A 10,738-nucleotide genomic window follows, 5' to 3' on the forward strand; every position below is an offset into this window, starting at 1 on the left:
GGGAGGGGGAGGGGTCTTCAAAGATTCCCCCTCACATAAACACACAAACTCCCTAAATGGATGTGTATGTGTGTGTGTGTGTGTGTGTGTGTGTGTGTGTGTGTGTGTGTACGCTCAATTTGCCAAAACAGTTTTTCCAGTGTAATTGGGCTTGGGGTACCTGTGTCCATGAGATAGCGCAGCCTCTTCTCCACACGAGCTGCTCGGGCGTCGATGTGCCTCTGCTCGCTCTCCAGTGCAGACAGCTCCCCAACCACATACTGACTGGTGTCTTTGAACGCCTTCTGTCAACCGAGAGAGAGCGAGGAAGAGTGAGAGAACAGTTATGAGAGAGAAAAGGAGGCGTAAAGAGAGAGATGGCGTTAAACAGGGATGGAGGAGAAAAAGGATTAAGCGGGAAGAAGTGCAGACAAAAGTGATGTAATGAAGATGATGAAAAGAAAAAAAAGGCCAGAATGAAAAGGAGCAGAAGGGAGAAGAGAGTGTAAAATGTTTAAGCAACATTTACGGAAATCTGTGCAGTTTCTATGAATCATCCTGATAAAAATAAAAAAGCAATCACAAAAACAGTTACAACTATTGCTGCCACACTGACAATTTCTAAATTGTTTTCTGGCATGTTTGTTTGTTTCCAAATGTTTCCTATACATTTCTATCATGTAAGTTTTGATCCTTAAATACCGGACCCCTTGTTTTACGGCAACTAATTAAAACCAAAAATATTGTACATGATATTCTTTTAGTACAAATATGTTCAAAAATCTGGTTAAAATGTTTTAGTAAATGGACTGTACTTATATAGCACCTTTCTATCTTATTTCAAGACACTAAAAGCGCTTTACATTACAATCTGTGTCCTCATTTACCCATTCATACAGCACTCTACTAGATCTCTACAAAGATAATTGAACAAATCATTCTAATGAGACTAATCAGTGCTTTAGATCACATTCATACACTGATGGGACACACATCAGAGGCTATGAGGGGTTCAGTGTCTTGCCCAGGGACACTTCGACATGCGACTGCTGGTGGATTCGAACCCCCAACTCTCGCATTGGAGGACGACTGCTCTAACCACTCAGCCACAGCCGCCCCTTAGTGAATAAAAGCAGTTAAAAAAAATAAAATCAGGTAAATAAAGACAAAACAAACGAATAACAAAAATTTAAAGAGGTCCGAAGATGAGCAAATCTTGTCAGAAACATGTGCAAAACTCAACTTTGAATTTTTAACATTTTTATTCTAATTGGTTTAAAAAAAAAGTTAAAAAAACAAAACAAAACATGAAGATCTTTGCTTGAATAGATTTTTTTGCTTTGTCTTAATCCACCTGCAGGTTATTTATTTTTTTAATTTTATAAATTAAACCCTTGATTCAGCTTTTTTTAAACCCTCATTCAACACTCCCATTTTAGAAAAGAGCACAGTGACACGTGCACACACCCACAACCCATCACTCTATAGCCATAAGCACTTAATGTATACTCCATTCGTGACCCCTCTTCACCTCTGTCTCCTGGGTGTTTGCTATTCTTCAGAGAGAAGTGAGGAAAATGTTTATTCAAATTTACTGCATCCGAAAAAAAAAACCATCTCCATTTTATTGCTGATGCACTTCGTTTTTCTTAATGGGAAGGAAAACTAGTGAGCACGAGAAAAAGTTTTTATTTTTATTTTATTCCACCCAGGCCAGCACTTTTCCCCTGTACTCTTTCCAGCATGTGAGAGTGTGCATTTATGTACCTCGGTGCACGAGTTATTTGTCCAAGTGTGTGTGTGTGTGTGTGTGTGTGTGTGTGTGATTCCCTGCAGCCTCTCCTCTTCATCTTTGCGCGCTCTCGCTCTATCACCATATTTTTCCTTGGCAAATCAATTTTACACATGATCAGCCCACTCCCCTTGCCGCGCTCGGCCCAGCCGTAATTAAGAGGAGGGAAATTACCATATATATTATATTAATGCAAACATCATTCAGCAGGTAATTCTTGGCTGATCGGGATAATGGAAAGGTTGAACACCCATTAACCCTGGGGCCCAACACTGGGAGGGGGGTTGTGTGTGCGTGCATGTGAGTGTGTGTAGGACGGGGTGGAGGGTCGAGAGCAACAGAGGGCTGCTTAGAAGGAGAGATTCACTTTGTTGTCTCCAGTGGCACACATCCTCAAACACTCCCTGGCTGAAATAATGGTGTTCATATAAATACATTATTTGTACACACAGCCTGAGAAGACATCATGGAGTGTGTGACACACTTAAAGGACGTGAAAGCAAACAAATTCTGCACAAAGAGTCACACATGAGCCTCCAAATGGCAGCTGATATCTGTCACTGTTAAAATTAACATCACAGCCTGTTACATCAATATTGACACATCTCTGTGGACAAGGCAGAAGTTAAACAAGACAGTAGGAGGCTCAAGAGAGGAAAACGTTGGTTACGTACTGTAACCCCAAATTCTATGAGTATAGGCGTAGCCCTTTAAGAGCTGTCGCTGGTGGGTTTATCTCGTCATGCAAAGCATCGCACTGAAAAAATTTAGTCAACGCCCACCTATTGTGTGTGCCCCACCCGGTCCGTATAAATTACGTTAAGAGCGGGTAATCGGCTACCAAATAGCTTTTTCTTCAGCCATTTAGGAGCCAGTGAGGCCCGATGCTTAAAGGGCTACGCCTATACTCATAGAATCTGGGGTTACAGTACGTAACCAACGTTCTATTTTGTATAGGCTTCGCCCTTTAAGAGCTGTCGCTGGTGGGTTAAAGGCGAAGCAAGATGTAATCTCCGCCTCACTGGGTCCATTCGAACACCATATGAAGCGCCCGCTTGCCCAAAAAAATATCTTGGCTCTCAGCTCTCCATGTGCGTAAATACGCGTTGCGTAATTACGCGCACCATGCACAGACGCGCGCTGCGTAGTTACGCGTTCCGACTGCATGAACGCCCCGGAAAGGTTTCCAACGGGAAAGAGGAGAGGCTGAAAAGGCTGTGAACACAGCAGATCCACGGCTCTTCAATATGAACAGATTAATAATAAGTGAACTGATTATTAATCAAATAAACTGATTGATGACAGAAGTCATGAACTGATTAATAACCATAGAACAAGAACAACAGTCATAACCTGTGACTGATAACAACATCTCACACTGTAAATGCATGCAGTCAGATGTGAGTTTAAACAAGATTCCATGAAACAACAATATTCATTCTGTTAATGGATGCTTGGATGCTACCAAGATGGCGCCGGTGTGTAGGGCTGCCCGTCTCTCGCTCTCTGCTTGTATTTTATTTTTGTTATTTTTACAATGGTTTGTGCAGTGTGCCGAGTCATATTTTCAGTATGATCGTCGGGCACTTTTGGAGCTCCGTACTTTTGCTGAAATTCCCGCGGAGTTTTTGAACAGCGGCCAGCACTCTCCTCCACCGGTCCTATCTGAGATTCCTGCGTTCCTTCTGCGTGACCCTGGCCTTTCTCCGTGGAGGAAACGTCGCAGACGTCGTGGGAAGCATGCAGGGATTTTGGTGAAACTGAGGCAAAGAGTGGATTATTCTATAAGGACTCGCTCTGGATCTGATCATCTCCTCTCTGACCCGTGGTGCTCCCGGGGCCCGGCTGCTGGCCAGCTGCCCGCGCGCTCAGTCCATGGAAACACCTGGAGTTGTTTACCTGTGCGCCGCACCAGCAGACCAGGAGGAGCTGTTCTTCATAACCTGCGCCCGCTGGCGCGCGCGTCTCCATCCACGGCTGTGCCTGTGTTGGACAATATCAGGATGTGTTTAATCAACGCAAGGTCTGTTTCCAACAAGACGTTTATCCTCAATGACTTTTTTTAAAGATGAGGAGTTGGATTTTCTGTTCGTCACGGAATCTTGGATTTCTGATGGTGAGTCCAGCGCCTTGGTGGAATTACTTCCTCCGGACTGTTTGTGTTTCAATGCCCCGCGGCCATCTGGTCGGCGCGGGGGGGGGATTATTAACAGTTTTTAAAGCAAACTTTGCGTGTAAACAGTTGTCCATCCCGGCGTCCCGCGCCAGCTTTGAGCTGAGCGCCTTTGAACTCGGACACTCTCCTACGGTTCTGTGCGTGCTCGTCTACCGCCCCCCTCGTTCCAAGGACTTCATAAATGAATTCTCTGACTTTTTGGCTGATATCACACAAAGATACACTCACTTTTTGCTCATTGGTGACTTTAATTTGCATGTGTGTTGTCAGGAGAAGCCCTTAGTGAAGGACTTTCTGGATTTATTGGACTCTTTTGGCTTAGCTCAGCAGGTGAGCGGCCCCACCCAGGAACATGGTCACACGCTGGACCTCGTTTTAACACGCGATGTCTCTGTTTCTAATTTGAAAATTGGTGACAATGTTTTTTCAGATCACATGCCTGTATTGTTTGACTTCACCCCCCCTTGTCATACTGCTAAGACGTGCGTTCCTGCACGTACGCGTTCCATTAACCGTTTCACTGCTGCTCGTTTTAATGAAGGTTTTAACTCTGAGAGGATCGAACAGCTCTCGGTGTCTCTTACCACTGAGGAGCTAACCTCTCAGTTCAACTCTGCCTGTTTAAATGTTCTGGACCGTGTTGCTCCCCTTAAGACCAGAAAAACAAAACTTAAATCAGAGCCTTGGCTGAATGACGTCACTCGAGCCATTAGGCGGCAGTGTCGCAGAGCTGAACGAAGGTGGAGGAAGGACAGGCTCCAGGTGTCTTTTCAAATGTTAAGGGAGAGTTGGCGTCACTATCAGAAAACCGTTAAAGTTGCCAAATGTAAATTCTTCTCTGATTTAATTGTCTCCAACTCCCACAACCCCCGAGTTCTCTTCTCCACCCTGAACTCAGTTCTACACCTCAGTGAGCCTTCACCTCTGGAAGCCTCAACTGAGCTGTGTGAGAACTTCCTCCATTTCTTTTTAGAAAAAGTGGCAAACACCCGGGCACTCATTTCTCCACCAGCTCATGATCTGTCCATCCCTTCTCAGTGTGTGGCTGTGTTTGACCACTTTGAGCCCATCTCTCTGTCCTCTCTGGAGCAGGTAATGTGCAGCATGAAACCATCTGGTTCCCCCTTTGATGTGGTCCCCCCTCGACTGCTAAAGGAAGTTTTTCCTACCCTGGGTCCTTTTATCCTCGCTATTCTGAATAGCAGTTTATCCTCAGGTGTGGTGCCAAAGACTTTTAAACATGCTGCTGTCCAGCCCCTCCTGAAAAAACCTAACCTTGACCCCTCAGTCATGTCCAACTTCCGGCCTGTCTCCAGACTCCCATTCACCTCTAAACTACTGGAAAAAATTGTGGAGTCTCAGTTGAAACAGTTTTTGGGGGATCACGCTATCCTTGAGTTATTCCAATCTGGCTTCAAATCTCTCCATAGCACTGAAACTGCTCTACTGAAGGTTTTTAATGACATTTTCATATCCACAGACGCAGGTGATTCTGTGCTGCTTGTCCTATTGGACCTTACATCTGCTTTTGACACCATCGACCACAATATCCTCATTTCTAGACTGGAGCAGTGGGTGGGCATCACAGGGTCAGCCCTTAAATGGTTTGGGTCCTACCTCTCTGACAGAACCTTCTGTGTCAATATCAAAGATTTTAGTTCGGCATCGATCGCACTCCAGTGGGGGGTACCGCAGGGGTCCATCCTCGGTCCCCTTCTCTTTTCTTTATACCTGCTGCCACTAGGTGCTATCTTCCGCAAACACGACATACCCTTTCATTTCTATGCCGATGATTGCCAAATTTACTTCCCCCTGAGGCACAGAGGCACACGCTCTATTCAGCCTCTTCTTGACTGCCTGGCTGACATCCGGGACTGGATGGCTTTAAACTTCTTAAGCTTCAATGAGAAGAAGTCTGAAGTCATGCTGTTCCATCCCAGTGGCTCACTCATGAACCATGACATTGACCTATTCTCTCTAGCCCCGCTAGAGAAACAAAAGGTCACTAATCTGGGGGTGATAATGGACCCGTCCTTAAAACTCAACAGTCACGTAAACATGATGGTCAAATCCTGTTTTTTTCAGCTGAGACGGCTGTCTAAGCTGAAGCCTATACTCTCCAAAAAGAACCTTGAGACAGTGATCCACGCCTTCATAACATCTAGGCTTGATTACTGCAATTCACTTCTGTTTGGAATCAGTCAGTCCTCCATTGCTCGTCTACAACTGGTCCAAAATGCTGCAGCCCGATTTTTAACTGGTACAGGCTATAGAGAGCACATCACGCCAGTTTTGGCCTCCCTGCACTGGCTACCCATTCACCTTCGGATCCATTTCAAAATTTTCATGTATGTTTTTAAATCACTGAACAGTTCCGCCCCATCCTATCTCACTGATCTTCTGCAGCCATATGTCCCACCGCGCTCTCTGAGGTCAGCAGACCAGATGCTTCTCTCAGTCCCAGAAACCCGTCGTAAGCTCAGAGGTGACAGGGCTTTCTCTGTTGTAGGTCCACGACTGTGGAATGAGTTGCCACTGAGTGTCCGGCAGGCTCCCACCCTCTCAGTCTTTAAGTCTCGCTTGAAGACCCACTTCTATTCGCTTGCCTTTAACACGGTGTGATTTGTTTTGGTCCGGTCTGTTCTCTACTCTGTTGGCCATTTTAGTTAGCTTCTGCTGCTATTTGTATCTGTATTTCTATTTTATGTTTTCCTGTCTGCTGTGCATGTTTGGTTCTTTTGTACAGCACTTTGGTTGGCCTTGTTGCTGTTTTAAGTGCTATATAAATAAATTGGTATGGTATGGTATGGTTAAGGCACTAAGGACAGAATGTGTCATGGAACAGGCCGACACGTCACGTAAATAGAAGCGAATAAATGAACAGTGTGTTGACCTGAAAATATCCTGCATTGTTGTACCATTACACAAAGCAGGTGAAGATGCGATACCTCTGGTCGAATGCGCCCTGAGGTTGTCAGGAGGCTCTAAATCTGATGCTCTGTAGGCTTCAGAAATGGCCTCACACAGCCAGTGTGACAGGCGCTGGATGGATAACGGGCAACCTGCAGATGCGTCTCTAAGTGTACAAACAAATGTTGAGTCTGACGCAGTGCCACCGTGCATGCTATGTAACACATCAACGCACGCACAGGGCAGAGAAGATGGAAATATGCTTCTTCTTCTGATTTATGGGGAGGAGGGAAAAAACCCTCCAACAATATCACTCTTGATTTAAATGAGCTTGTGATGTTTTTAGGCATAAACGCTGGGTTAGGCCTCAGATCAGCTGAGCTGTCATCAGCCTGAATTCTGAGACATGACGGAGCAACAGAGAGGACAGATAAATCACTCACCCTCTTAGCGGATGTTAAAGCCAACAGCAGGGCTGTTTTAAGAGACAAGAATTTAATCGGAACCTGATCTAGTGGCTCGAGTGGCACTTTGATCAGGGCTCTCAGAACCAGCGTTAAAACTCACTGTGGAGAAAGTGTGTGTAATACAGGCCTGTGCCTCTGTACACCTTTTAAAAAACGTTTAATCAGCGGATGATTAAGAACAGGTCTGTCCCCGAAACCTTCGTGACAAGAATAGATGGATGCAGCGTATGTTTTAATCATGCTGAATGCCAGATTTCTGTCCATCAGCTGCTGCAGAAAGGACAGCACGCCACCTAGTGGACATGAGGTGGCCTCTACACCTTTCTCCGTACACCAGCGCTGAAAAAGCTGTCCACTTTGATGTGTACAGCGCTGTGGTGGAGGTAGCACGTGAAACCTGAATCGTACGCACCACATCTTGAGAGAGACCCATCCTCTCTAAAACGGATCCGCTCAGCGGCCAGACCCACAGGTGCTGGCCTATTTTTGGGTAACTCATGATCGCTCCTTCTGCCTGGAGGAGAGCATCCTCCCTCCACAGCAGTTTCCACGGGTGCCCCGATAGCAGGTGTTGCAGGTCTGGGAACCATGGTGCGTTCACGCGCTCGGGGGCCACCAGGAGAGCTGTCAATCCCTCCTCTGGTCGAATATAAATGTTACACCAGTTGTAACATTTATATGAGCTGCTGTGTGGGGTGGCCACAGCGCCCCCACAGCTTGAGACATGCATGTGCCTCCCCAGCCTGACAGGGACGCATCTGTGAAAACTGACACATGTGACGTAGGTCTGCTGACGGGGACTCCCTCCGACAGAACAAGAGGGTTTCCCAGTGTCTCAGGTTGATTCTCACGGAGGGGGGCACAGCGATCAATCGTCTCTTCTGCCTCACCGGGTCCACACGCAAACAAGCGAACCACCTCTGGAGGCGTCACACCGTGTGAGCAGGCAACATGTCCCTAATAACGTCATGACGGAAAACAGCTGTTATCACTCTGCCGGCTTCACGTGGAGGAGTTGGTCCTTTAGAGCTTTGGTTCCCGTCTGAGATAAACGAGCCCTCGTAGTGACCGCGTTTAGCTTCACTCCCAGATAACTGATCGTCTGGGCTGGGTGAACTGAGCTCCCCCCCCCCCCCCCCTATGGTGAAGCCCAAATTTTGCAGGTGTGACGTCAGCGCCTGAGTTGCACTGCTGCCACCTGTCTGGAAAACAGGTCAGTAGCAACAGATCGTCCAGATAAAACAGAATTCTCATCCCGGCTCTGTGTAGCAGCTGCAGAGCCGACTCCACACATTTTGAATGGAATGTTGTCTAACAGTTGAAAAATTGACAAATCCAAGATGGGTCTCATCCCTCCGGTCCGTTTTGGGACCAGGAAGTGACGAGAGTAGAACTCTGTGTTTTCCTCTCCTTCTGGAACCCTGGAAATTACATTTTTTATCAGAATTTCCTGAACTTCTGCGTGGAGGAACGAGATCTGTTCTGGAGATGACAGAAACGTCTCTAAAGTTCCTCCAAAAGGGGGGGGGGGGGGGGGTTGAGCTGCAAACTGCAGCGTGTATCCCCTGCTGATAAGACGGTTCATCCATGTGTCTAGAGCGCACGCTCGCTGCAACTCCGCGTAACGTTCGGGAAGCGGGCACGTGTTTATGCTGCATCATGTTTTTTACAGACACCAATTACTGCCGTCATGTGCTGCGGAGGTGTACTCCGAACCACCCAAAGAGGTTTCCTCTGGGGGCCCTGAAGGCGCTTCTGTGCCATGCTCAGGCTGCGGGCTGACATCCGTGCTGATGTGAGCTGGCGTGCACTGAGGGGAGGCACGCGCGCCCCTGGGCATGCGGAGCCATGTAGGTGAGGGCTGCCGCGGGGAGTGCGGCGCTTCTGTGCCGTGCTCAGGCTGCGGGCTCACATCCGTGCTGATGTGAGCTGGCGTGCACTCAGGGGAGGCACGCACGCCCCTGGGCATGCGGAGCCATGTAGGTGAGGGCTGCCGCTGCCGCGGGGGGTGCGGCGCTTCTGTGCCGTGCTCAGGCTGCGGGCTTACATCCGTGCTGATGTGAGCTGGCATGCGCTGAGGGGAGGCGCACATGCCCCTGGCCATGCGGTGCCATATAGGTGAGGGCTGCCGCATGGGCGCACGTTGTCACCGCTGCGGTCAGAGGAGGCAGCGCACAGCTTGGGCTGAGAGCGAGGTTTCCCACTGGACTCGGTCTGCTGAAAATATTCACTTTGGCTGCTGTGTCACTCACGCATGCATTTTGTGTGTTTTCTCGGGCTGTGGTGATTTAAAAACCTGTTTGGAGGACACTGGCTTGCTTTGTGTGGAGGATGTGTGAGGAGAAGCCGCTGTGAGATCATACGAACTGACAGTCAGGCTGAAATCAAACACTTTAATTCCTGAATGATGTTTAGGTTTTATTTCAAAACTCAAACCATCATTATGCCCACACACATCCTCCGCAATGAGTCATCTTTGAATCTTCTCCCCCGTGAGCGCTGCGGCTTGTTTCAGGGCGGCGCCTGTTGGCAGTCTCTGGGGAAACACAGCACCGCTGGTTGCCGGGATGAGGAGGGCTGTACTCAGACTGGAGAGGCCGGCGGCGGAGCAAGAAGATGCTGCTGCAGTTGTGGCGAGTCTCTGCTGTCTCTAGCCATGGCACTCTCTCCAGCGGGTTGGGGGGGGGGGGGGGGGGGGGGGGGTGGTGTGTGTGTGTGGCTTGAGCAGATGGCGCACAGTCTCCGACACCTCCTCCGACTTCTTCAATTTCTCGAGCATGGCCTTGAAATTGGCTTCGAACAGCACGTCCGTCGTGATGGGGCCCTCCAGCGAGTCCATCTGCAGCTTCTCCGACAGGGAGGGGGAGTGACGAAGCCAGGTGGACTTCTTGAACATCGTCATCCAGGCTGTGATACGAGACAGGCAGACAGCAGACGAGGTGCACAGGTTGAGGGTGACATCAGACGCCTTGCAGAGGGAGCTCTTCTTCTCCTGAGGCAGGTCTGTTCCCTCCAGCCTCTGAGATGCTGTACGTCAGCGGTGCAACGTTATTGTTCGCTGCGGCCGCCTGGAATGCATACTGGTGAGCTCGGTTGGAGAGCGACATCACCGTCTAGTCATGCTTCCCCGGAGGCGCAGGACGCTGGTTCAACCTGAACATCTTTGCTCCGAGAGCCTCCACTAGGCTTGGCTCCAGGGGGGCACCAAGGGAAATTCCACTCAGTAAAACCCCTCCACTCTGGTGATGGGTGCGAATGTGGAAACCGGCGCTCACAGTCTACCAGGTCTGGCTGCAGCCTCGTTCCTCATGCCTCCTGGATTTATGCCAGACAACTCCGAGAGGAGGGCACCAACAGCTGGGAGCGGTGTGATCGCTGATGCGAAAAGGTTCGGGGGGGGGGGGGGGGGGGGGG

At 48.7% G+C, this 10,738-nt stretch overlaps 1 protein-coding gene across 1 annotated transcript in view; it reads right to left on the reverse strand.

Moving 5' to 3' along the window:
- ehbp1 (EH domain binding protein 1) overlaps window positions 1-10,738 on the reverse strand; it is a gene marked incomplete in the record, with an annotated part of 851,057 nt that overhangs the window by 101,384 nt on the left and 738,935 nt on the right. Inside the window, 1 exon segment of the mRNA XM_037681251.1 lies at window positions 161-284. Coding sequence (XP_037537179.1) covers window positions 161-284 — 124 coding nt within the window.

The sequence above is a fragment of the Nematolebias whitei genome, chromosome 1, assembly GCF_014905685.2.
Source record: "Nematolebias whitei isolate Nwh7 chromosome 1, NemWhi1, whole genome shotgun sequence".
NCBI classification, from domain to species: Eukaryota; Metazoa; Chordata; class Actinopteri; order Cyprinodontiformes; family Rivulidae; genus Nematolebias; species Nematolebias whitei.